Source organism: Pinus tabuliformis, chromosome 3_2 (assembly GCF_031772625.1).
Source record: "Pinus tabuliformis cultivar Carrire ecotype Pingquan chromosome 3_2, CPIR1, whole genome shotgun sequence".
Taxonomy (NCBI): domain Eukaryota; kingdom Viridiplantae; phylum Streptophyta; class Pinopsida; order Pinales; family Pinaceae; genus Pinus; species Pinus tabuliformis.
In genome coordinates this window covers 652,910,753-652,938,156 of record NC_142302.1, presented here as the reverse complement: position 1 = coordinate 652,938,156, position 27,404 = coordinate 652,910,753, and the positions used below count along the sequence as shown (strand labels likewise).

Genomic DNA, 27,404 nt, shown 5'->3' with positions numbered 1-27,404 from the left:
TTGCATATACTATTGCAATATTCTTTTTCGGGGAGCCAAATCACATCTAAAATAAATCATCAATATCAGCCTTGCCAAATCATAATGGCCTCAAGTCAAGGTGTCAAATTTTGTTACTTTCCCCCTCTGAGGTCAATAATCCCTTGCACAATCTATCTCATATTACAACATATTTCAACTTTATGCTCTTTAGCTTTCAATCATCAATTCGAACTAATTAGGAGGCTTCAATATCGTAACCATTAGGACCTTTATAGCTCTATCTTTCCTTCTTGTTTCTTCCCATCCGATAGCCTTCGCGATACATACATCAAAATACTCCTTCCTTCATAGTCTTCATGCTAAGCCACATTCCTTCAAGTATTTCATCTACTTATTCAAACCTTACAAAGAACTTAGCCTTGACATGTAACTTTGACTAGAAGACTTATAAAAGAAAAAGGAGACAAAATATAAAGACAATAGCATTAATAATAATCAAGGTGTCAAATACTTATCTCTGGAGAAAGGTTGACTCCAGCTTACTCTTGGACCCCTTTTTATCAAATCCTGTTTTTCACATCATCATGATATAATATCTGCCAATATCTAGGTTCGTTTTCCTTTCAAAGCGGAAATTAGTTAGGGTTTCTATTTCTAGGGTTTATTCTTTCATTCCATACTTTTCTAGGGTTTACAAACCCTAGATACCAAGACCTGCCACTTACAAACTATAAAGTTGTACAACCACACAAAATAGTTAGATGCAAAACCCTATATTTTTAAGGTATTCAAGGTCTTGTTAGAAATAACATATTTTATACAAACCCTAGATTGATCAGAGTCATTAAGACTTGTCATTTTCAAAATTCTATAAGCATGTTGCAAAACCATAACAATTGACATGGTTTTTATCTTTAATGTCTCTAATTTATGCAGATTGTTTTTATGATCATTATCATGACCTATAAAATTATATACGTCATAGAAAATTATAAGTACCTCCTTTGATTTTACCTTTCCTCTTTTGCAGAGACCTGGTCGTGTTCCTTGAATTGACATTTATCCACATCATTTATTTAGGTCAACTTCATTGATGAAGTAAGTTGTTGGGAACGGATTCCCCTAGAGCCAATTTTGGGGTCAAAAGCCCATATTTTGGGGAAGAAAGGCCAAATTTTGTATGAAGAATGTAACATCTCCGCATTTTGTGGTCCCTGAGCATGAAGACGTAAAGAGTCATTAAGGGTTTTTGCCCTTCTTTTCTGTAAGTCATGTCAGCTTTAGAGATCTACCCATTGTCCACGGACCATGGCATTGTATAAAAAGAAGTTCTAGAAGAGTCTCTTAGTAGTTCATTTCAGTAGATCATGGATGAGTCATTGATGTAATGGGTCTGTGAGAGCTAAGAGCAAAGAATCTTAGCATAGGAAGAGGCTCTACAACTGAGTGCATAGAGGCCTAAGGTAGAAGTTCGCGGCTGAGTGCGCCGACCCCTGCAGCTATATGTGCAGGGAAGTTAGAGTCAGTTAGAGTCGGTTTTTTCAGTCCTCCTCAGAGATCAAAACTCTTTTTGCATTTCATTTTTAGGTGTCCCATTCTGCTCAGTCACCTGCATTCCATTTAGGAGCATGCCATATTCTGACGGAAGGACCTGGTCACTCATTTATCCCTCATGCCATGTCCTGCTGGCTCAACTCTGTTTATTAAAGTTCATTAAGACAGTCTTGAAATCATTTACAGTCTTGTTTTTATCACTTGATAAGTAAAGAGTCAACGTGGTCATTAGGTCTAAGGTTTGCAAATTTTTGTTCTCAAAGTGCTTCAATAATACTTGCAGGCCAGAGGAAGGCTCAATAATTCACTCAAATGATGTTTCTGAGCAAGAGAAGATGAATTTTAGAAAACTGAGAGAGGTTTTTGTCCAAAATAGGCCAAGGAAGAAAAACCTCCTTCACTTTTTACACAGGTGTCATGGTTTTAGAGAAATGTCAAAAATACAATTTCCTCGGGAGAATTGGTGCACCTCTAAAGTGACCTTGGGAAAATCAAGTTTTCTCCTAGCTTGGTTAGCCAAATGACTTGCTTGATGAGTAAAATGATAACTTGCTTGGAAAGGTGATTACACAGAGCAAACATGGCATATAGTTTTGCAGAAAATGGCATTGAACATATGCCTTACAGAAAACTAGCAAAATATCTCTATTTGATCACAATTTCTGCAAAATATTCATCGCTTGACTAAATTGGGACCATCCTGCAAAAAACCCATGTCTCGAAATTGAGAAATTCATCTTTGTTGCCCAAAAAATGAGCCCGAAAATCACCTACTGAAGATACTGCGTTTTTAAATGAAGTATACAGTAAAAAATTTCTTTAACCATCAAATCCATTTTCTGTCCTCATATAACACATAAATGGTTAGCCATGACGAGAAGAAGAAGAAGAATGGCTGTGGCTTTGGTGATGAATGCCTAGGCATACTTTGGATCCTGAAAAATAACCCTGTAGCTTCCAAAAATGCAATTTGTCTCCTGCCATTTGTATCAATCTGCTTGACTAGATACCTGCAGGGATTCCTGAGATTGATCAACCAAAATAAGTGGCCGAAAAGTATGGAAATGGGTTTGCTGATGTGGTGGCGGGAGTGCCAGATAACAACATTATATTGGGGGAAAAGTAATGGCAGGAGGTTACTTTGAAGGAAGGGGGTGGGGTCCGCAGGCATGAGGTGGCGGACAGGCAGTGGAGGGGAAAGGAGGGCATATGAGCGAATGGTGGGGATGGGGGAGTCCACATGGCAAGAGGTTAGTGGCGCGGGAGCAGCAAAGGTCAACGATCATAAATTAAAATTGCGATTAAATTAACTTAACAATTGATCTTAACACTAAAACTTAATCAACCATGTTTAAACACTGTGGTTAATTAATTTTATTTTTACTAATCTAATTCAACTGCGATTAAACTGTGTGGCTGATTCATTCACTAACCTAAACTAATTTTATTTAATCCAGTCTAATCACGTTTAAACAATGTGATTAAACTAACTAATATACTTCTCCTAATTCAATGTGGCATTCAAACAAGATGCGCACTTTATTGAAATTTTTCTAAGGTACTTCTAATGAAAATTTTCATTTTTGAGTGGCACTTTGACTTGCTCACTTGCATCCATATTTTTTATGGGGTATTTTCATTGTTTTTCTTGTTTTTTCATATTTTTATTTTTTACTCTTTTCACATGTATATATTTTTTATATCCCCATTTCTTTTCTTTTCTTTGCTATTTTTTCTTTAGAAATAGATTTGCAGAATGGAAGATTATTTACAACATCTCATATACAAAATTATAGCTATAATCAAGTCATCCTTTGATATATAGGACCCTAACAGTGGCTCCAATGGGGATGGCACTCTCCTTGTGAGGTGTCAAGAACACTGCAGATCAATAGCCTTGATCCATTGAGAAAAATCTCTTTATTCTGCAACTGAATCTGATCCACCTGTTGTCAATCATAAATATGGGTAACAAATCGTCAGAAGCTTAGGGCCTTCTCTTCGGGCTTCAATTTATGATGTGAGCCACTGTCGCTCTTGCAGTAGAATAGTAAAATGATATGTACAATGATTCTAAATGAAACTGATTTAAATTTGAGGAAAGTAGTATTTGAGAAGTCTACCATTGACAGGTCCACCAGGAAGTGCTTCTTCAATCAAGTCCTTCACGAAAAATGCATTATTGCCTCTGAAAGCTTCATTTTATATGGCCCTTTCCACAAACTATCGAACTTACCATGCTCACCTTTGTCTTCATTCCTTGATTCCCACTTTAACTCTAGGTCGCCTAATTGGAAATCATTTGCTTTTGTTCTCATGTCATAGATGTTTTTGATGTTGTCTTGAACAAGTTGAGTTTTTTTATACACCTCTTCCCTAGATTGTTGCAACTGTATGGTCTGGTTAATCCTCCTATGTAATTCATTAGTTTCCACTTGTGATTCTTGTAACAATTTTAAAACAGGAATTTCCAGAGAAACTGGAAACACAACATCAAATCCATATATTAACTGGAATGGAGACATTCGAATAGACTTTTTGGTGCTAATTCGGTCAGCCCACAGGGAATTAATCAACTTTTTATGCCATAAATTTTTATTCTCCTGCAGTAGATTTTTTATGATGTTGACTAAACTCTTGTTGGACGACTCAACTAACCCATTTCCTTGTGGGTAATAGGAAGTTGAGTGTCCTAATATTATGTGGTATTTGTTACAAAAATCAACCATTTTCTTTGACTTAAAGGAAACAACATTGTTAGTGATAATCTTATGGGGGCATCCAAACCTAGACAGAATGTTACCTTCTAAAAATTGGATAATGACAGTATCTGTGGCTTGCCTGGTTGGGATAGACTAAATACACTTGGTAAAGTAATCAATGGCTGTTAAGATCCATCTATGTTGGCCTGAGGAGCTGGGATGGATTTCACCAATGAAATCTAGGCCCCACTTCTAAAAAGGAGTTTCAACTAAAATGGGTTTCAATGGTAAAGGCAAAAGTTTTCTCTTGCCTTCAAAGGTTTGACAGTGGTGGAAAGTGGTGACTTTCTTATGCTCGTCTACAAACAAGGTAGGTCAGTAAAGCCAGACCTTAGGATTTTGTTGGTTGTGGTTTTCTAATACAAATGGCCTCCACAATGTCCTTGATGAAACTCTTCCATGACCCTGTTTGCTTCATCTTTCAGTAAACAGTTTAGTAAAATACCTCCACCATATTTCCAATATACATTTTGATCTAAAATATAGAATTTCATAGCTTTAATTTTAAGAAACCTAGCTTTTGTTTTGGTTAAACCAGGAGGAGCTTGTAATTTTTGTAGTACAAAGATAATGCCGACATGCCATGGTGAAGTAGCAAAGGTCTCAGACACCTGTGGAGTCGCCATCTCTTCATGTTCATCTAGTGAAATAATATAATTGATATCCAATGCATGAAAATTGGACTCAACCATTATCTTTTCCAATCCCTGACCTTTGATGATCTTGGTTGGTTTAATCTCAATGTCATACTCTAGGATCACAAAAATCCATTTCCCTCTTCAGCGATCTAGGCTAGTCTGTGTGAGAATATCTTTTACCACAACACTTGGTAAAAATGCAATGATATGAGAATGTAGGATATATACTATAAAATCCTTTAATGCCTTTACCAAAGAAAATGATTGTTTTTCCATAATGTTTTACTTTACAGATGCATCACTCAGAGCTCTGCTGAAAAAAGCTATGGGATGTTCATGGCCTTCATTGTTTTTCTGCAATAAAATAGTTGCAATAGTATGCTCAGATGCAAAAGAAAATTAATGAAATCCTTTGTAAATTCAGGGCTTATCAAAACATGAGCAATAGTTAAAGCTATCTTTACTTCATTAAAGGATTTCTTGGTTTCTGTATTCCATTTTATTTCCATGTCTTTCTTTAACATATTTGTAATGGATCTTAAGATTTCAGCCAAGTTAGGAATACATCTTCTGAGAAAATTTATCCTACCAATAAAGGATTGAACTTCTTTCTTGTTTCTGGGAGGGTCAATTTTTAGTATGGTTTCGACTCTGTTAGGATCAATTCTAATACCTTCTTTAGAAATGATATGACCTAGAAGTTTTCCCTCCTCTAAACCAAAAAGTATTTTCTTAGGGTTTAAGGAGATAACATATTTTCTGCACTTTTCAAAAACTCTTCTTAAATGGTGCAAGTGTTCTTCATCTGTTTTTGAAAACACAATTATATCATCTAGGTAAATCACAATGAACTTGTCAATTTCATCAGCAAAGGCTATCTCCACTGCTCTTTGGAAAGTGGCCCCAACATTCATCAGGCAAAAAGACATTTTTACATACATAAAATTTCCCCATGGTGTTGTAATTGTTGTATTGTGTTGATCTTCAGGGTGAATCAGAACCTGATTGTATCCTGAGAAACCATCCAGCAGTGAGATTATGTTGGAGCCAACTACCTTTTGTAGGATGTGATCCATTTTAGGAAGGGGATAATTATCTTTCAGAGAAACATTGTTAAGATTTCTAAAATATACACAACCTAATTTCACCTGTTTTCTTCCTAGTAGGTACTAGATTTGAGACGCATTTCGAAAATCTAAGGGGTATAATGATATTTGCATCAAAAAGTTTCTTGACTTCATTTTCTATCAAAGGAAGTAAAACTGGATTTATTCTCCTCAATTTCTATTTAAAAGGATTTTGATCTTCCCTGATGGGAATGGTGTGCTGAATGATACTTGTATCATAATATTTTAAGTCTTCATTGCTGCAGGCAAACACATCAGAGAATTCTTTAAAAAGCTCAATATATTTTTTTTTTCTTTAGGTGGTAAGGATTTAGACAGTTTGACAATTTTGGGGTTCTCTGCAGTTCCTATGTTACATTCATCTACCTCAGCTCATACTGGTTCTATTTTCGTCTTCTTGGCTACATCGTCAAAGTCAAGAATCTCTTCCAATGGTACCAATCCTCTTGGTAACACATTGTCCTTTAATTGTAGAACCTCAAGTTCTTCTTGATTATCATCTATTTCATTAACCACTATTTCTTTTTCATTTTTGTCTATATCATTTTCTATATCAATATTTACAGTCTCAAATTCATCTTTCATTTGTAAGAAGTTTTCTATTTGTTTATCATTACCAAAAGCCTTCCAATATTTTACATTATCAAGGACAAATAGCATGTGTCTTACTTCTACCACATACTTCCTATTGGGATGAAAAGGCATTTTTCAAGTGCTGGTTGAAACAACCAAGGCTTCAGCTAAAATATTTTGGCCTCTAGGAATAACAGACAAATCATATTCAGAAAAGCATTGGAAAAAATCTAAGCCTACATTTCTATATGTTCTTAGTCTAGGGTGTTTAGCAGTTGTTGTAGTGGCTACTACCACCCTCCAAAATTTTTCCTTAGCTTCATTTTGGAGCCTCCCTACCAAACATCCTCAACAACATGTCTTGCACTGACAAGTAGTTATGCTTTAGTTGAGTTTCTGTGGCTTATCAGCTTGTGTCTGCTAGCTTGTTTGCCTTCCACCTGCAAGCTGACATCCTGTGACTTGGTCATTAATTGGCTATTGTTCTCACTTGAAGAATTGCACAAAAGTAGAGGGAAACCAACCTTACCCTCTAGAATTGTGTAGAGAATTAACGCAACCTACTGCTCTCCAGAAATGCATAGAGAAAGCAGGCAACCTTCCCTCTGAAAATTGCGCAGAGCAGCCCATCGATGGGTTTCTCTCAAAATTTGCGCAGATCTGGCTGACAACCTTGACTTCAGTCTAGAAATCATGTAGAGCCTGAGGGGCATCCAGAGCCACTCAACCTAGAAACTGCGCAGAAGTCATCCAGAGGCTTGTAGTCCGTTGCATATGCTCCAAAGTTGACTGGTTCTCTCCGGGACTGAGAAATATTGCTTTGCATGCATGGGCTGATTTTTCCCAAAAAAGAAAAAAGAAAGAAGGAAAATAATTCTTGGATTTTAGGGATCCATTTTTAGTAGTAGGGGTTACATGCAAAAGGAATTTTAGAAACCTCCTGCCAAGTTTCGTTTTTTCCTAGATCTGTGGCATGTGCGTCATAAGCCTCGATCTTATCAAAACTATTTATTCGATGCTTCAGAGTTCATTCTTCACTTCGATCTTGGAGCTGTGGCATCCCCCATCGCATCTAGAAGCATTTGACACACTCAACTCAAATTTTTTCGGGTAAGTCCACTTTTCATGTCTTTTGTTTCTTTTCTGTCGCTTTTGTTGTTGTTGTTGTTGTTGTGTGAGTGTTGTTTGCTTGGTTTTGTTGAACACTTGCTGTCGTTTAATGCATGTTAGCTTGTAGAAGCACAATTTCAAGTTTTCCATTTCATCTCCTTATTGTTGCATGCATGACATTCTTTTTGCATTGACAGTCGTCGTTGCGGCGACTCACTTCACACACTTACTTGTTTTCTCGTTTACTGAATCTTTCACTCATTGATTACATGCATGTTTACTCACTCATGTTTGCACTCAGCTTCGCACATGCATTTAGCCTTTACTATTCTATGGTTGCGCGTCGGCGGGTCTTGGCTGCCTTGGCCCAGACCTTGCCTTGCCCGGCTTGCATTGCACATTTATGAGAGTGAAGGCTCTACCATCTGCCCAGGAATTGTGTAGATCTTGCCTCACACTGGCCTCCTAGGATTTCTCTTCACAATTCTAAGAGGCGTGCCTTGTTGGCCCCTAGAATTGCACAGATGCAATTTTACCGGGTTACAGTCAAGCAGACTGAAACTGCGCATTGCAAAATTTTAGTCCTCAGAAGGCAAAACTGGACTGTGCTCTGTGCAGTTTCAGCAGTCAGTCAGCTCACTGACGGTCCGGACTGTGTTCTACACAATTTTGGCAGTCAATCTCCCAGCGTTCCAGTGAAAATTGCACAAATCTTCCAGTCATCCACCCAAGTGTGTTACATCTCAGTCCTCAAGTTGTTTTGGTTTTTCAACTGACATTGTTCTTTACATGAGTGTTGCTATGTCTCCAGGTATCATAGGTGTTCGTCTCTCTCAACAATATAGGTATAATGGCTTTCAAGAGAGCAGGGTCAAAGGACACTGATGTGGTCGAGCACGTGTCTATGAGCTTGCCCATCTATGAAGACACTAAGTTGTTCATAGACAAGGAGATCAAAATGAAATGGAAGGACATCAATGACATCTTTTTAGGCACATTTGAGGAGAATATGGAGGATCGCAGGGTCTACGTCAACATACACAAGTTTGGCTTGTACCGGATTGCATGCAGATATCCCGCGTTTCCATGCGCGAACATGATCCACTGGATTGTCTCGCATACTTCTCCAGAGAGAATGGTGTTGAGTAGTGTCATTGGAACATAAATTTCTACCTTTAGGGCAAAGTAATTTCAAGCGATGTATAACTTGCCGCAGTCGGTGATCACGATGGATACACCCTTCACCAAACCAAACAACAGTGTAAACTCAAGAGACATCTTGAAGAGCTGGGTGAAAGAGTCATATAAGTTCATGATAACACCCAACCAAATGTACAAGACAAGGATACCAGGGAAGGATTATTAGCTCTTGGTCATCTTCACATGCCACATATAGGGCCAAGAGAGTACAGAAACATTCCCGCAGAGTTGGGTGATTGTGTTAGATTAGCTGGCGAATGAAGGAAGACATTTCAATTGGTCTGACGTGTTGGCTCTCCGGCTGAAGGAACAAGTAACAGAAGCCCAACATCCTCCCAAGGGTCAACAAGAAAATATTTTCATATCCGCTTACATACTTGATGTAATTTGTGCTCGTCAATGGTTCCCAGGCTTAGGTTGGACATGGACAACTTTAGAAACCCCTGTGCACACCTATTGCAGGTTGTTCTCCGAATGCATATTCCGTGGAGTTATCAAAAAACTATCAGACCACTGCATCACCCCAGTGTACATGATGATCTTTGAGAAGGATCCGCTTTGCCTGTCGCAGGCAACAATGAAGGCATTGATTGACATAAAAGATTGGTATGCCTCACCCCTTGGCATGTTCATACAGATGTACAACGTGGAGAAGGCTCAAAATGTTTTGCCGAAGTTTTCCATGGATAAGTTGGTCATGCAAGAAGTTGCATATCACATCTTGACAGGGTTGTTAGCAAGACTGCACAAGAAGAAGAAGGCACCTTGGCCCGCTCTTCCTTTGCGGATCGGGTTGTATGGGATCTAGAATCTCAAGCATGATGAGGTCGAGACAAAGGAATTCAAGAGGTTCACCTTCTGCACTAGAAGTTTCAATCCATATGACCCGCATTGCTTAGTGAAAGACCAATGTGAAAAAGTGCATCATCCTTGGATTCACGGGGCGTGTCATTGGCCTGAGGAAGATCCATGGAGATATTGCTACAACTTCTCTAGGCTCAATGAACCGTTCAAAATGGCTGTAGAGTGCAGAATGTAGCAACATCTCAGCGAGTAGCATCATCAACAGCAGCAGAGGGTAGCAGACCTGTGCTTGACAGAGGCAAGAGGAAGGTTATTGATAGTGCAGAGGCGGAGCAAAGTTGCAAGTTCAAAGAAGACCCACTTGTGTTAAGAGCAGCTTTGGAGATTGAGGCAAAGAGGCGACAATATGACAAAAGGATCACGCAAAGGCAAAGGGAAAAGCAGAAGCTAGAGGAAGAAGAAAAGTAGTTGCAAGAGTTGAAGCAACAACTCAGGGAAGAACAAGAGTTGTGTAGAAGAGAGAAGGAAGCACAACATGAATAAGAACAATAGGAGGTGCAACATGCACATGTTGATGAAACTATGCCCATACATGTTATTGATTCATTCGAGTAGCCAACACATAGCAGATAGGGTGATCAGTCGCAGGAGCAAGACTTTGCTCAGGAGATTGAAAAGATGGATACGAATGTGGTTCAACTAGAGTTAGATCAAGACATTGACCTCATGCCTCAGAACCAAGAGGTAACTCCACCAACTTCACCAGATCTGGGAGTAGAGCAAGTCCTAAGTGATCAAGGAGACACTGAAATCCTTGAGGACAATCTAGAAGTGAATGTGCAAAAAATATATTTCGACGAGCGGCAACACAGAGTTGTGCAGTTGTGTAGAGTGCCATTAGGGGATTTTGGAGGTCTAAAATGGGCCTCCTAAGAAAAATGTGCAACCAAAATAAACTTTATAGAAACCAATTGGATTCAATATCATGATGTCAACTATGGGGGATGTTGAAAATAGCAACAAGAAATGCTAAATATAGAAGTGATAAATTTAGTACTGCTATAAATAGCATTTCGGGATACCTTCCTCTTTTAGTTAGTCCTTGAACTAAAACAGAGAAGTAAAAATTCGAATTTGATCTTAGCAGTTGTTTGTAAAATAACTAGCATTTGCACCACATGTTGCAAAGGAAACGCCGTAAGGCAATGATATAAAAAACAATAGCATAGAAGAAAGAAGTCAAAATTTTATGCAAATGACATAAGAAACAACAACATAGAAGAAAGAAGTCAAATTTTTATGCAATTTTGTTTCTTTACCGGTGTTTATTTGTTAGCATCAACAAATGGCTAGATCATCTATTCATATTACCAAGTGCTTTCAGTTCATAAGGTTTATCCTAAGGTCCTTGATGGATGCCAAAACTGTCTTCTGACATTGCTTGATGAACATTTGACAAAGGATGAGAACAATGATGTAATTGAAATTCAAAGATTATGAATAAATAAGGAAGACCTTTATATAATGGAAATTAACTCAATATGTTCATTTTAAAGATATGCTATCACCAATATAATATTCATTAGGTTGGGGACAAATAGAAAATTAGCATTAGGTTTCTAACATCCAAATGGTCTCACCATTGTTTGAATTAAGCACTCCTAGTGATAAAAAGAGTGAAAATATGTTAAAAATTGGATTCTATGAGCTTCTAGAGGCCATTATGTGCTCTACTGTATCCCTTGGAATGCCTCCTCTCTTCAGAAGAATGCCCAGTGTTTTGTATGTATTCTCATTGGGTGAAGCCTTTAGTTTTAACATTTGATGAAAAACTTCAGCAGCCTCTCTCAATCTTCCATCTGCAATGAACAGGCTAATGACGCTATTAAAAGAAAGAACGTTAGTAAGAAATCCCGATTCTAACATTTCCTTTGCAATTTCAGTGGCTTCATTAAGCCTTCCATTCTTTTTGTATAAGGACAACATCATGGAAAAAGAAAATTCATTTGCCTGCTGCTTTTCCTTCAAGACATTGAATACTTCTTGTGCTTCAGTCACCATATCAGTGCGAGCATAAAGGTCAAGCATACAGCCTGATAAAAAGGCATCTGGTTCAACACCCAATTTCTGTATGCGTTTGTACGTTTCTTGTGCATCCTTCAAAAAACCACGTTTACTATAAACCTTAATCAAAGAACTATACACCACAGAGTTTCCCTGCAAAACCAGCGTTTTGCATTATTTGAAAGTAACGTACAGCTTCATCCACACATCCAGCTTCAGAAAATGCATTTATCAAGGCACCATAAACAAAAACATCTAGCTCCACACCTGCGTTAACCATCTTTTCAAACATCTTCTCTGCCTCTGCAGAGTGTGAAATAAACATGCTTATTTTGATTCATTAACTTTGAGGTAAATAATACTTATTTGTTTTGATTCATTAACTCTGAGATGAATATTTCTGAAAGTTACTCCAATTCAATTCTTTCCCGTACTTCCCTTTCAAAATACCTAATAAAATATATCGGGTACTTTTTATAACGTCCAAAAGTTTAAATTATTTTACCACAAAATCAACCCTGGTATCGAGTTATATGGTGGTGATAACCAGATGAACAGGGGTTTTTCAAAATATATCTTTGGATCCAAGATACTGTTCCAGCGCTTACTGGCATTTATACATGTAAGGGGGAGTGGATTTGGAGTTGATAAAGTGAGTACCCTTTCCGTTTACAAGAACGGATCTACGAGCGCTGAGAGGATTGAAAATTTTTATTTGAGCCATCCTTCTTGATGACCATCAAATGAGGGTGGAGCCGAGTAGGGCAAATCGATTTCACTGCGTGTATAACGAACATGATCATAGATGGCCGTATGGTATACATTACCAATCAAATGAACTCTGAGATGTTGGACGCCAGTGTTTTTTTACACTTCCAACCGGGTATGAGTTTTTCTCCACTTTTTAAACATTTCCAAGTTCGGAGTTCCCTGGTGCATAGAAACCAATGAAAGCAATTCAATTAAAACTCCATACAAGACTTCCGCACAGTATTTATTACAACACCCACCTCAACAACAAATTTTACTCCACAAGTGCAGTAAGTGAAACCCTATCTAAAAATGAATCCCAAGTGGACATGGGCAACATTCCAGATTCAGAATTCATTCAAAATGTCTTCAAAGTGGTTATGGAGGGGACATGGAACTGTTTGTCCAAAGCCCAAATCGCCTCCAGGCTAAATCCCTGCATTATGAGTGAGATCCTTCTGCAGATTGGCAGGCATGATGGAAACCTGGCATGGAGATTCTTCAAGTGGGTTGCCTACTTGCCACACTACCAGCACGCCACCCGCCCTTACTGGACCATAATCCATATTCTAATTTTAGTGTGTACTCATGGCTAATTGATGGTTATTGTGTCCAACACAATGAACCTTGTGTATACTTACAAGGCTCTTATTCATGGCTTTTGCAAGTCTGGGAAAATAGATGAAGCAAAGGATGTCCTGTTTGAAATGATTATTGCAGGTTTGTAATTTCCAACAAGATTTTATAATTAAAGAATTTTACTTCCTCTTATAATCCTGATTTTTACCCGCAACTATAGGTCTGGGTTTTTTTCATGTACCGTGACCAACTTCACCAATAGGATTTGTTGTATCCATTTCCGTTTGTGAGAAATGGGCCTGTTGCAATACTGAACATTGTATATTAATAAATCAGTTTGTTGTCTGTTGAGTGCAGGTTTTATGCCTAATTTTAGTGTGTACTCATGGCTAATTGATGGTTATTGTGTCCAACACAATGAAGAGGAAGCCCTGAAGCTGCCTGATGAATTTGTCAAAAGAGGTTTATCTGAAGATGTTTTTCTCTATAGTAGCATCATTCGAGGTTTGTGCAGGAAAGCCAAGCTGAGAAGTGCCGAAAAAGCATTCAATAAAATGTCTAGGAGGGGTCTTGTTGGTGATGCCCTTGTTTATACTACTCTTATTTATGCATACTTGGGAGCAGGTGAGCTAAATAAAGCTTCAGAACTTTGCGAAGAAATGGCTTCAAAAAGGATTCTGATCAATCTTAAAACATTTTATGTATTTGATAAGTATTCTCTAGAGATGGATGGCAGACCTGAGGTGTTCTGGAATGGGATGATAGAGAGAGGCTTAGTTGTGAAAAGTGTTGCTCAGAAAGTGAAAACTATTGCACAAGCTTCCACTTCCAGTATGCTATTTTGATATGTAACATTAAGGCTCTATGACCTCTTTTGAGTAAAATATTTGAGGTCCAATAGCTTGGGATGCCTCTCTGGAATTTTCTGAATGGTGTTTCCAACACAGAAGGAAAGTGCTTGAATATTGTTGAAAAAAAAGAAAGTGGTTTAATGATTCCAGAAGGGAATTGTAACTAATGTTGCACGCTTAGGCACTTTAAAGAACGAGATACATGAACTTGGGCTTCCGAAGAATATTAAAATAAGTCCGTGCCATCCACATCCATTTATCAGCATTTGACATGGGGCACTTAATATACGCAACTCAGATGAGTACACACACTTCAGAGCAGAGGATATCAGTACACTTACTTTCAGATTGCACATAATAAACAATGCCACAAAAGAAAAATAAGTGAAGAGACAAGCAAATTTTACCTAGAATATAATTAATTTACAGTGAGAGTCTCACTTTCTCAGGGAAAATTTTACAACGAGAAAATCTGACATATTATTAAAAATTACAACCAACAATGTGGAGAGATGCGAAGACGCTAGAGCTGACCTGAAAAGCTCAAAAGTAAGACCTAATTATATAGGAACTTCACATTTCCAAGGTTTCTGGCTTTGGAATGCAAGGGCGTCAGTTGATGTGATGATGTATTTTCTTACTTGATGGCACCTTTTCTCGCTTGAGTACTAATTCGTATACTGTTTTGGTGTCATTTCTTGTAGTTGTCTGTCGGCTTGTGCTTGTTATCTATATGAAGTTGCATTATCTATCAAAGCAACACATCCTGTGCTGAGATTTCGTTCAGATTAATGTTTCTTCTACCCCTTGCTCCAAACAGTTACCCTTAAACTCACTGCCCACTCTTTGGGTTTTTTTGCAGGATATATTCATCGAACTGCTCCGACCGCGCTCGCATCTGCCCAATAATATGTTCAGAAATTGGTCTCAAACATTTAGGCAACCACTGTTCCATCTGATCAAACCACTCTGCCAGGCTCTCAACCTCCAAATTTTGACGACTGCATTCAGCGCTTGAAAGAATCTTTTCGACAAGTTTGCCGCTGGACGAAACCACAGACTGAGGTGACGCAGGGTTTTGAATCACAGTTTTCTGTTTCTTGGCGACGGTTGCTTCTCAGGAACAAAGACACGTTTGGTCATTGCGAAGACACACGTTTCGGTTCAGTCATTGCGAAGAGTCTCATCGCCAAGAGTCCTGGCCTTTCATGGCCCATTGTCAGATCTTCCTCTCTGTCTTCCAGCTGGTAGAAAAAATAATATTTTTCTATGAAAAAAATAGATTAAATCAACGGCAGAAAACACCCCAATCGTCTAACACACAGAATCAATGGCTCAGGATTGCACACGTCACATTTTAGGGATGTCTTTCTCAGAGGGAACGCCTTACAGCGTAATTAATTAATTCACCTTGAGTTAATTAGTTGTAGAAAATCAAACATGAAGTCTATGTGGGGACATGCAACAATTTCTCCATTGATTGAGGAATTTATCCATCAGTTAAAGAGATAAGGATGAGTTGTAATTAGTTGGCTCAGTTAACTAAGTCAAGTCCAGTTAGATTAATTCAAATAGTTTGTTGAATTAATTGTGAGTTTAGTTAGTTAATGCATGCATGAACATAACTACCGCACTTCAGATAACTATATATTCTCTCATAAATAACTCATGCATGTCATTTCAGACAGAGACCCAGTTGAGATCAGATGGAGGGACAATGTACTATCAGTTGCAGGAATATTCCATTGTGAATATCTCTTGCATGCAGAAGGAATTCATTCCTTGGAGATTGCACAGTTACTTCTTCAATTTAGTGAGTGTGATGAGGCCAATTCACACATGTGACATGATTGTACCCCAAGAAAAACTACGCAAGGAAATAGGAGGCTTGGAGGGCTGAGGGAAGGCATATCTAGTGCCTACTCAATCTGTGAGCTGTATTGTTTGATTGCAGAGAGAGTAGGATAGCTTGTGAGCTGATTCTTTTGGTAACTCAAACATATTTCCACTTGTATGATAATACAGAGATTGGGGTTTTCGGTTGAGGCTTTCCTCGGGTTATTTCTTCTGTGTTATGTGTGATTGATTTCTCATTCTCAGTTATATGTGTTCTCATTGATCTTGCTCATATTTGATTAAGCTTCTGCAAAGTTTGTTGCAGAAGTAGATCTTGTATTTTTCTTTAGTATATTGCATAATCTATTGATCTACAGTGGGAATTTTTACATGGTATCAGAGCAAAGGTGATCAAAGAGAATAACAATATATAAGAAGGGAGAAGTTTCAAGTTTCAAGTTCCTGAATATAGAAATTGAGTTCTTATAACATCTCAACTTCACCAATGGCGTTCAACGGTTTAAGACTCGAGTATGCCCTTTACGACAACTCAAATTATATAGCCTAGAAGGATCGCATGGAAGCAGTATTAGAGGATAACGGTTTAAAGGACTTCATTGATCAAGAAGTCCCCAAGCCGACTGATGCTACAGAATTGACGAAATGGAAGAAATGTGTGGCTAGAGCAAGGAGAATCCTCCTGGAGGGAGTTCGAGACCACATTGTCTCGAGCCTCCATGGGAAGGAGACAATGTTTTCGATGCGGAAAACATTGAAAGATCTATATCAAAACAACATCAATCAGAAGAAGCTGGCACTGAAAGAAAAGCTTTGGAAAATCAAGTGTGAAAAGGGCGACACGATCTCTGCATATTTGAACAAGCTCACCACCTGTAGGGATGAGCTTGGAAGTGTAGGGATCATGACCGCTGATGATGACATGGTGAGTCTTGCACTCCTCGATCTTCCTAAGAGTTGGCCTAGCTACTAAGACTCAGTTAATGGAAGAGAAAAACTTCCAGATTGGGAACGACTTTGGTCGGATATGATGCAGGAGGAGATAAGAAGAAGCACCAGAGATGGATTCTCATCGAAGAAATATGATGAGGGAAATATAGCCTTAGCGAGTAAGGCGAGGAAAGGTAAAGGGAAGGCGTCCCATCCCATATCTGGTTCTTCCCATGGTGGGAAGAAGTTTGACAAATCAAAAGTGTGATGCTTTCATTGTCATGAAGTGGGCCATTATGCTACGAATTATCAACAGAAGAAATCCAATAAGGGATCCTCGACGGGATCTAATGGTGAGGCACTGGCCTCACTGTTTGAGCTGGATCTCTCTCTTATCTCATGCATGGTTTCATCCATGGTGGGATGTGTGTGGTACCTGGACAATGGAGCTTCATTCCACATGTTAGGTGATATGAATCTTTTCAGTACCTTGGAGGAGAAGGATCTACAGATGCGGATCGAGATGGGCGATGATGGAAAGTATTGTGTTTCAAGTAAAGGTACAATTGTGTTTCAGAGGGAGCATGGAGCTCCCCTCACCCTGACTGATGTAAAGTATGTACCAGGTCTGAAGAAGAATCTTGTGTTTGTCGCTATGCTAGAAGATAAGGGCTATGATGTAGTCTTTAGTAAAGGAAAGGTATTCTTGAGGCATATCGGTACTGGACAGACCAAGCAAATTGGGAATCGAGTAAAGAAACTCTACAAGCTGGAGGTAGACGACTGTGCTGCATTGAGTTCCAAAGATGAGATGGTAGAGAGCCAAGATGTTGGCGAGATATGGCATAGAAGACTGGGCCACTTTCACCATGGAGACCTGAAGATCATGCAACAGATTTCTACCAGACTTCCCAAGGGAAAACTAGGGCAGACGAATACATGCAAAGGTTGTACCTTGGGTAAGTATGCAAAATCTTCCTTTCCAAATCGAGAAAATAGAGCTGCAACAATCCTGGAGCAAGTTCACTCAGATGTTTGTGGACCTTTCTCTACAGCCTCCACCGTTAAACAAAGGTACTATGTTATTTTTATTAATGATTTTTCTCGTAGATGCTGGATCTACTTTATGCAAAAGAAGGATCAGACCTTCTTGAGGTTTTGTGAGTTTAAAGCCTTGGCAGAGAAAGAATCTGGAAAGAAAATAAAAGCCTTGCATAGCGACAACGGTGGAGAGTATGTCTCCCAACAGTTTAAAGACTTTTGTGCTGCAGAAGGAATTAAAGGGGAATTGACGACACCCCATAACCCACAACAGAATGGGGTGGCCGAAAGGAAGAACAGATTGATTGTGGGAGAAACTCGAGCGATGTTGCATGAACAAAGCCTACCACTGCATTTGTGGGCTGAGGCATGCAATACAGCAATATACTTGCAGAATAGAAATCCGCACCGTATACTGGGAATGAAGACACCTATGGAAGCCTTTTTCGGGAACCGACCAGATGTGAGTCAATTTTGAATATTTGGATCATCAGTTTACTGTCATGTGACCAAATATGCCCGGAAGACGCTGGATCCAACAGCTGAGTTGGGAATTCTTGTGGGGTACATAGATACAGCCCACAACTATCGGGTGTACCTGCCTACCATTTAGAGGATAGTGGTACGCAGGGATCTGAAGTTGTATGAGCAAAAATGCATGCGATTATCACTTGAGAGGGAGCTCAAGTTGCATGCAGAGGAGGAACTTTCAGTTCCTAAGGAGGAGGAGTCTCAGATTGATGCGAAGTAGCCGCATGCAGAGGATTTGAGAGTGGAGACATCCACTCATGCTGAGACTTCCAAAGATGGGTGGAAATGCTCAAGGGAAGTTGACAGGTTGATGCTAGATGCACTGGAGAATGTGGGACAACCATCTTCTCAGCGCAGACAGAGGAGGTCGCCCGAGCGGTACACTGCGTACATGGCCCTAGTTGGGGAGTGTGTAGATACCGAACCTTCTTCATTCGAGGAGGCTGTGCAGCAACCAGTCTGGGTTGATGCAATGGTAGAGGAGTACGACTCTATCATTCAAAATAGTGTGTGGGATGTTGTCCCAAGACATCAGGGCAAGTCAATGGTGAGTTCCAGATGGATGTACAAGGTAAAGCAGGCAGCTGATGGCAGTGTTGAGAAACATAAGGCAAGGTTTGTTGCCTGAGGTTTCTCACAGGTCGAGGGGATCGAATACGATAAGACCTTTGCTCTTGTGGCAAGGTACTCATCTATCCGATAGATGTTGGCACTATCAACTCAGATTGGTTGGAAGATCCATCAGATGGACGTGAAGACAACATTCCTCAATGGGAAGATTGAGGAGGAGGTGTACATTGAGCAGCTAGAGGGTTTCGAGACCTTCGATCGCGCGTCGCATGTGTGTCGACTCAAAAGGGATTTGTATGGGCTGAAGCAATCACCCCGTGCTTGGTACACCAGGATCGACAGCTATTTCACCAGGTTGGGCTTCACCAAGAGTGAAGTAGATATGAACCTTTACCACATCATGGTAGAAGGTAAACCATTGATCATTGTTATTTATGTCGATGATCTGATTTTGACAAGTGATGATCAACTGATACAATATTGCAAGGAGGACCTTGCAGAGAGTTTGAAATGAAAGACATGGGTCTTATGCACTACTTTCTAGGCATGGAGGTGTGGCAAAAAGATGGTGAAGTATTTATGTCTCAAGGAAAATATGCCAATGAGATACTCAGGCGCTTTCACATGGAGAAGTGCAAGCCCATGTAGAGTCCTCTAGCTGGGAACTGGAGGAAGGAGGATGCTACTTCAGGTGAGGTAGTAGCTGCTACTGTTTATCGGAAGCTGGTGGGTTCACTTATGTATTTGGTGAACACACGACCCAACTTATCCTTTGCAGTGAACCAACTAAGTCAAGCTATGGTTCAGCCTACCAAGATGTTTCGGAACGCAACGAAGCATGTGCTGAGATACCTCAGAGGCACATCTCAATTCGGATTGTGGTACGGACAGAGGGAGTGAAGCTTCAAGGCTTCATAGATGTGGATTGGGCAGGGAGTCCATCAGACTAGAAGAGCACTTCTGGAGGAATCTTCAACCTTGGTTCAGTTGCAGTTTCCTGGTACAGTAGGAAACAGAGGTCAGGTGCACTTAGCTCAATAGAGGCTGAATACATGGATGCTAGTTAGGCTGCATGTGAGGCCATTTGGATGCGGAAAATTCTAGTGGGATTGTTTGGTCAGAAGATGGATCCAACCGTGATCTACTGCGATAATCAGAGTTGTATCAAACTCTCTGAGAATCCATTTTTTCATGTCAGGTCCAAGCACATTGATATCTGGTATCACCATATTCGAGAATGTGTGGTCAAGAGGATCATGTTGTTGTATTTTTCGATCAAGGAACAGGATGCAGATATTTTGACTAAGGCATTGTCAAAATGCAAGTTCGAGTTCCACAGAGACAGGATTGGGGTTACCTTGGGCATGGGCCACTTCCCCCGCATGTTCAACACTTGCCGAATCTTCCGTGGATGAACTATGGATATTATCCTGGTGCCCTGCATGGTCATGCTTCCCTCCACCATAGTGAAGCTGCCCTCTCTTATGCAACATGATTGCCTATGAAATACAATTCCAAACTGATTGCGCGGAGGGAACCCCAAATTTCTCACCAGAGCTAAATGCTGTAGTGTAATCTAAGAACCCAAGGACCCAACATTGATGTTGGTCACCATACCCAATGTTGAGATGATCCCCAAGCTAAGAAGGAGTGACTACAATCGATTCCAACCCCCGGAATATGCACCACATGCAAAGAAAGAAGTAGATTCCAAGAAGCTCAAACACCACAACCCCCAAGCCAAGACACCCAACAACGAGATGCCCACCAAGGACCAGTAACGGATATCTAAAGAGTTGAGACCGAAACTAGAACTAGGCAAGTCAAAGGGAAGGTAAGCTAGAAAAGAACTCAAATGTGTAAATAACTCTTTAACATAAACCCTCCACCACAGACATAGAGGACACTTAAAAGGTTCTACAAAGATATTAATACCCACATTTCCTCCGCCACTAGCCCAATTCCACACACCAAGAAGAAAACAAAGTTGCGCTCGAAATCTAAATGCCACTGAAACAAGAAACACAACAAAGAAACAAAAATAAAAAGAGAGGATTACCTTCAATGCACAAGGGCCTAGGCTAGAAGGGTAACTGCACCACAAGTTGTAGCCAGTGTTCCCAAATTCTAGACAAAGCCCACGGTAGAAACCTGATAATCCAATCAATTTCGCTCCAGGGTCCAAAACGAAAGTCTGGGAGCCGACCTAAAACAAGTTGCTGCATGACGAGTTACCACTTTGTTTTGCTAGCTGAACCGACTTCAGGGCGAGTATGCATGATTTTCCTGCTTTGAGAGAGCGTCAGATCTTCCCTTCGTGATGATCATCTGTTGTAGTCTTTGCATTTCTTGATCTAGAGAATTTTGTGCTTGGAAGATATTGCCAAAAGTAAGTTGATTCCATTGCTTGATATTTTTTTTTAGATTTTTGAGTTTTTTTTGGAATTGATACATTTTTTAGCCATCCAGGGGTTTGAAACTTTTCCAAACCGCATTTTTCAGGTTGTTGAAGTCTGGATGCATCAACTAGAATGCTTCAAAGTGGAAAGGTCACCGTGTAGTATTACCTGGTCATTTCCATTGGAGCGATATTGGCCAGTGACCTGAACCTGTGAGAGGTAAGATGAAGGTTGAGAAGTCTCCTCCAAGATGGATTGCATTGTTGGAAAGTAAAAATCTGTCCAATCAAGAGGCAATTTGATGTGTGCTTGCTTTTTTGTTATTCCAAGTGTATATTCCATTATTGAATGGCATATCTATGAGCCAGTTGTTTTGGATGAAGTTTTTTAAATGAATACTTTCATTATCTAGTTTGGTCCTGCCTCCTATTTTTTCTTCCAGTTTTGTAATCATATTGAAATCTCCTCTTATAATCCAGAGTGGACGAGTTCTGTTGGAGTTGATCAAAGATAAATTATTTAATATGTCTATCTTATGCATTGCCTCTTGGGGGAAGTAGACATTAGTTAGGTGACCATGCACATTTGTCCCTGTAATATGAAAGGTGGCCTGAATGAAGTGCTTACTCGCATGAATGTTTGTAAGCGTGATATCTCATTCGTCCCAGACTATTGCTAGACCTCCTGAAGATCCTAAGGAATCCACTGCTACTGCTTGACTGCCTAGCCATGCTTTTGCCAGGGTTTGACCTAGTGTGGTAGAGTTGCATTTAGTTTATTGCATGAAGAAGACTTGGGGTTTCTCCTGCTAAATCATGTTTTTTTTTATCAATCTGTATTTCCCCGGGCTATTTAGCCCTCGAATATTCCATGAGGTGAGCTTCACGATTCATTATTGGGAAGGGGATTGTAATACTTTGTAATCTTGGAATATCTTCTCGATTCCACCAGCATTTCCCCAATGCGGATGGTTCTTTGAAGATCTGTTTTCCTTCCTCTTTTTTTGTTTTCTTTAGGAATGTTTTTGCCATCCCATTGACTTCCATGCTGAATGCCTAGGGTTCTTTGTTGGCGTGCTCTGGAAAGGATGACTTCCAAGTTTTCCAGTTGTCTTTTTGGGATCTTGTCATATTCCTTTTTCTTGCAAGCTTGTCCTAAACCAAGGATGTCTAGATCTCCAATGTCTATGCTCTTAGGCTTCTCTTCCATGTGCTAAGCTTCGCTCCTTTCCTCTACTATTTCTGTTACAGCTGTGGTTTCTGGCTGCACATTGTCAATGTCCATGCCTTGAGATTTCCCTTCCAGAGTCAAATTGGGTGAGGAGGTAATGAGATCTATGGATTGCTTAGGCTTTTGGGGCTTCTTAGAGCTGGTGGGAATGAATTGTGATGTTAGCATGGGTGCCTCCTCAGAGTGTGAGGGATTCTCAAAGTCATTTAGATCATGCTGGGCTAAGGTCTCAAAGCTATTGCTAGTGGATGTCATGGAAGTATTGGCGGAGGGATTTTAGGGTTTGAAACAGGTTTTTTGTGGTTCTTTTTGTGGTTGCTAACCTTGGTAAATCCATCTGAGTCAGTTTTATCTGGGGCAGTAGAGGTTGGGGTTTTTAGATTTGATGGACAATCACGAAAGAGATGGACAAGGGCATGGCATTTTCTACATCAAAATTGAACATGCTCATAATCTATTGATTGAATTCATTCAAAATCGTCATGATATAGACTTACCACATCTGGAAGAGCCTTGCTTAGATGCATATAAACACAGATTCGGGCGTAGGAAGTATATCTTCGGAGTTTTGTCTCCTCCGCAGTTTTGATGAATTCCCCTAGACCATTTCCAATATCTTGCAGTGAATCTTCATCCCAGTACTCCAATGGAAGGGAATAGAGGCGGATCTAAACTGGTGCCCAGCTTAGATCTTCTTTGTCTGGGTTGAATCTTTCAATCTAGTAAAGTAGATACAGGCCCGTTGCATTAAAAAAGTATGGTCCGCCATCAAGGACTCTGTTTCGATCTTCTATGCAATTGAAAACTGTCGTAAAGAAACCCTTAGGCCCCAACTGCAGGGTAATGTGCCCTTGTGGTTTCCATTTGGCTGTGATCCATCCATGCAAAGCCTTCTCTGTAGGCCAGAAGCCTATAAATTTCCCTATTAAGGCATGATCCTCCATGTACTGGATTTGGGTATTGATTCGTTGACTTGGGAGCTCAATCTTAGGTCTTTCAGTTGCAACAGGCTTACAGGTAGCTGATGTTGCGTTGGGAGCCGCATTTTTGTCCGTATTATCTGTCTGTATAGCAGGTCTCGTTCCCTTTTATTCCTGGGCATTTTTCTGGCATCTTTCGTCTGCATCTGAATGTTTTCACCGTCGTTGGGGGGAGGCGCCGTATCCTCCCCCTAGGGGATGTCCATGATTTGTGCACTATTCCTTGTCGTTTGTTGTTGTTCGTATTACTGGAAAGCTATGACAGCGTCGTCGTGGTCTGTGCAGGTCTGACCCAAACCCTAAACCACCATCGTTTCGCCGATTCAAGACCTTGTTAAACATTAGTTGCAATTAATTATATAATTTTAGAATTAAAAAAAATATTATGAAATTCAAAAAAAATATAGTTAAAAATTAAATTTTAAACTCTTTATGAATAATATTATCATATATGTCAAATAAATTTTTTGTTGTTTTTGTTTAAAGTTCGTCTTTATATTATATGGCCTTTGGGTGTGGAGGTCTCGATAAGTCTCAGTGGGTTGGACTCTGAAAATTGCTGGGGTATTTGGCTCTCTTGGACTGTTCAATATGCGACCTTCCTCGCGTCGTGGGCTCTCCTCCCCCTACCAAACTAGGCTCTGCGAGTTGCGGGGACCAGGCGAGGCATTAGGGGAGTTTTGAGGTCTAAAATGGACCTACTAAGGAAATTATAAAATAATAGTGGAAATAATAAAATAAGATTAGATTACATCATTAAAGTTTAGAGGGAGAAATATATATATATATATATATATATATATAGATATATATATATATATATATATATATATATATATATATATATATATATATATATATTTATTTATTTTTATTTTTATTTATTTATTATTATTATTATTATTTTTTAACCTCGTATTTTCAACTTATCTCTCTGTGGGTTTACTCAAATTTGGAGTGGAAACTCTCATTGGATGCAAAATTTTATTCCTCATCCAAGGAGTACCCATGTTGCATACTTTCGATGGATTGTACAACACAAAAAATGAGAAATACATGAAAATGTGATTACAATCACGCGTTTTCATGTATTTCTCATTTTTTATGAGGCAAGGTCCACCTAAAGTATGCAACATGGGTACTCCTTGGATGAGGAATTAAATTTTGTCTCCAACGATTACTCCGTTTCAAAATTTTAGTAACAACCTAGGGAGATAAGTTGAAAATACGAGTTGAAAAAGTAGTTTTATTATTTTTTAATATTTTTACATTGTTACTGAAAATGGTGAATCATCCCCCATGCTTGACATCATCATATTGAATCTTATTAGTTCTTATAAAGTTTATTTTTGTTGTACATTTTTCTTAGGAGGATCATTTTAAACCTCAAAATTCCCCTAATGCTTGCTCCTTTAGAAGATTCGACAATGGTGCCATTCGGGACGCGTCAGGGTGGCAAGACTGTTGGTCGCTCATGGATATTGACTGTTGGTATGTGTGGCAGTCATGGTGACAGAAAGAAGGTTTCTCATGGAGGTGGAGGTGGGAGGTCTCAGTAACCTCAGTGAAGTGGTGGTGTGCGGTGAGGTGGAATGACTAGTTGAGGGTCTAGTCGGCGTGTAGCTCCCAACCCACAGGTAATTCAACATTATTGTCAGGAGAATTGCTAGGAACTAATTGAATCTCTGCTAGATCGTGTGGAATCGGCTAAACGAGTTTGAAGGGAGGAGCATGTTGAGTTGGTCACCACCTTGGAAAGGATCCACTACTTTCTTTGCCAGTTCAGAGAGCGAGTCGTGGTGGTGTGGTGAGGCCAAAACCACCTTGTGGAAAAAGTGGAAAAGCTAGAGACTTGGTCATCGCACTTCGAAGGACATGTCTAGTGAAACTTTTGGCCTCCACCACCTTTAAGAATTACCCTGGATAACCCAACTTCCATTATGTCGGATGGCTAGTATGCTATCAAGTGTTTTCTATGTTTTTTATGTCTTTTGGTGCCTTTGGCCCTTTCATTTATGGACATTGTCCTTAGCCTCATTTTTGTATTTTTGTCGCTTGCTACAAACATTGGTCAACAAACCTAGTCGAGGTGAGACCACCTGCATTTTTCTCTACTGGATGTACATCTTTTTATCAATATGAATAAAATATCGACTTAGAAAAAAATTGTTTGTCTTTATATTACTAATGCAAGGAGTTACAAAGAGGTAGTCCATACGTTATGGGCTGCCTAGTTGGGAGAATGACCCAATAACACAGTTTGAGTTGTTTTATATTGCTAATGTATTTCTTATCAACATGTCATATACTGTGAAAGAGTAATTGTAGCTAAATCTGTTATATCAAGGATTAAAAAAGTGTTGACTCAGATCAGCTTGACCTTCTAGGCCACAACAAAAATTAACATAGTTTTCCATGCTTAAACTAATACAGTAGGTAAAGACATAAGATAACTTGGAGATCACAACGAGTTAACTTGTCGGATGGAGTCATGAATGCTAGAACTGCCAAGAGTTTCCAAGAATTTTTGTTTCAAAGTGCTACCACCGTACTCATACGCTCCAAGAGCTCTACCTTCGTATTCAGGAAAATTGATGAGGAGCATGAATCTAGGCACAAACGACTAAGCACTGACATTAAGTTTAGGCATCACAAACAATGTTCCAACTGAATCCATCCATTCCATCTGTTGTATGGGATTGGTCTGCATCCATGTTTTGAGCAACATTGCTCACTAGGTGATCCCATCTGATTGTCCAAAAGAGTGTTGACAAAATTGAACCCACGAACTCTCAATAGTAGAGGTTCTTTAACGATAGGGACTTGACTAATCAAACTAACCATCAAAGCTAAAATTAAGGCTATTAGATATTATTAAAATGATTATTTTTTAATAATTAATAAATTATAAAATTAAAATTAATTAAATTCTTTTAATAGTTACTAAATTATAGAATTAAAATCAATTAATTATATATATATATATATATATATATATATGATGGAATTAAAAAAATAATTAATTCAATGTAAAATATATATTTATTTAATTAATAAAAAATTATGAAAATTATTTATATATATTATTAATGCTAAAAATATTAAAAATATTTAAATTTAGATTAGATATCAAAACATACCATCATATCCCCGGATGCGGGTGGTACCATCACCCTTAATGCTTCTCATGCAGAGAATTAAAGTCCAGTACTGCCAGCTGCAAAGCAGCGTGGCTTCTCGAGACTTAACCTTATGCGAGCAGGAGGAAGGTATTAATGCAGGATCGGTTAGCAGATTTGCATTAATGGATTGCGCTGATCGACACAACATTCTCTCAATTATAATCATGCTGTTCCTCAGCGGTTTTATCATGCCTTATGCTCAGTCGCTCGACAATGGAACCTGGTGTTACACAGTAATTTATCACTGCCTTCCTGTCAGTCACCCTGCTGTGTCCAGAAGTCACAATCACTAAGTGTTTGATCCCTGAACTGGCTTAAAAACCCATTTTTCCAAAGTTTTGTGCATCAGCGCGTCTGTTCCTAAAATAACCGCGATGACCAGCGCCTCACAGTGTATTTCGTGCGCTGCCATCGCAGAAGAACATCACTTTTCCGCGATGACGCACAGCGCGGCTTTCCCATGTTCTTCCGCGCTGACATGACTTGTTCAGTTATTGTTATGTGCTGACAGCGCGGCAGTCTCCATATAATCCGCGCTGATCCAGTTTGGGCAAATTTGTTCAAACAACCAGCCTTCCAGATCTCTCCAGGCTTGGTTGTTAGCTTTGTGAATATCGACTCCCTTCTATGGCATGTTTGTTCGACCCTTTGCAACTACTCCCCTTGAGGATAAGCTCATCCTTCCACCTTTTT

At 39.4% G+C, this 27,404-nt stretch overlaps 2 protein-coding genes across 5 annotated transcripts in view; one reads left to right on the top strand and one right to left on the bottom strand.

The window, feature by feature from the left end:
• Positions 1 to 27,404, bottom strand: part of LOC149182352 (uncharacterized) — a 62,340-nt gene that overhangs the window by 9,967 nt on the left and 24,969 nt on the right. The gene's annotated exons all lie outside the window — the stretch shown is intronic.
• LOC149182353 (uncharacterized) lies at positions 13,185 to 14,067 on the top strand. The gene is made up of 2 exons (XM_089414533.1): positions 13,185 to 13,284; positions 13,501 to 14,067. Exons 1-2 carry the CDS (start codon positions 13,185 to 13,187, stop codon positions 13,986 to 13,988), a joined length of 588 nt encoding a protein of 195 aa, XP_089270659.1. The 3' UTR covers positions 13,989 to 14,067.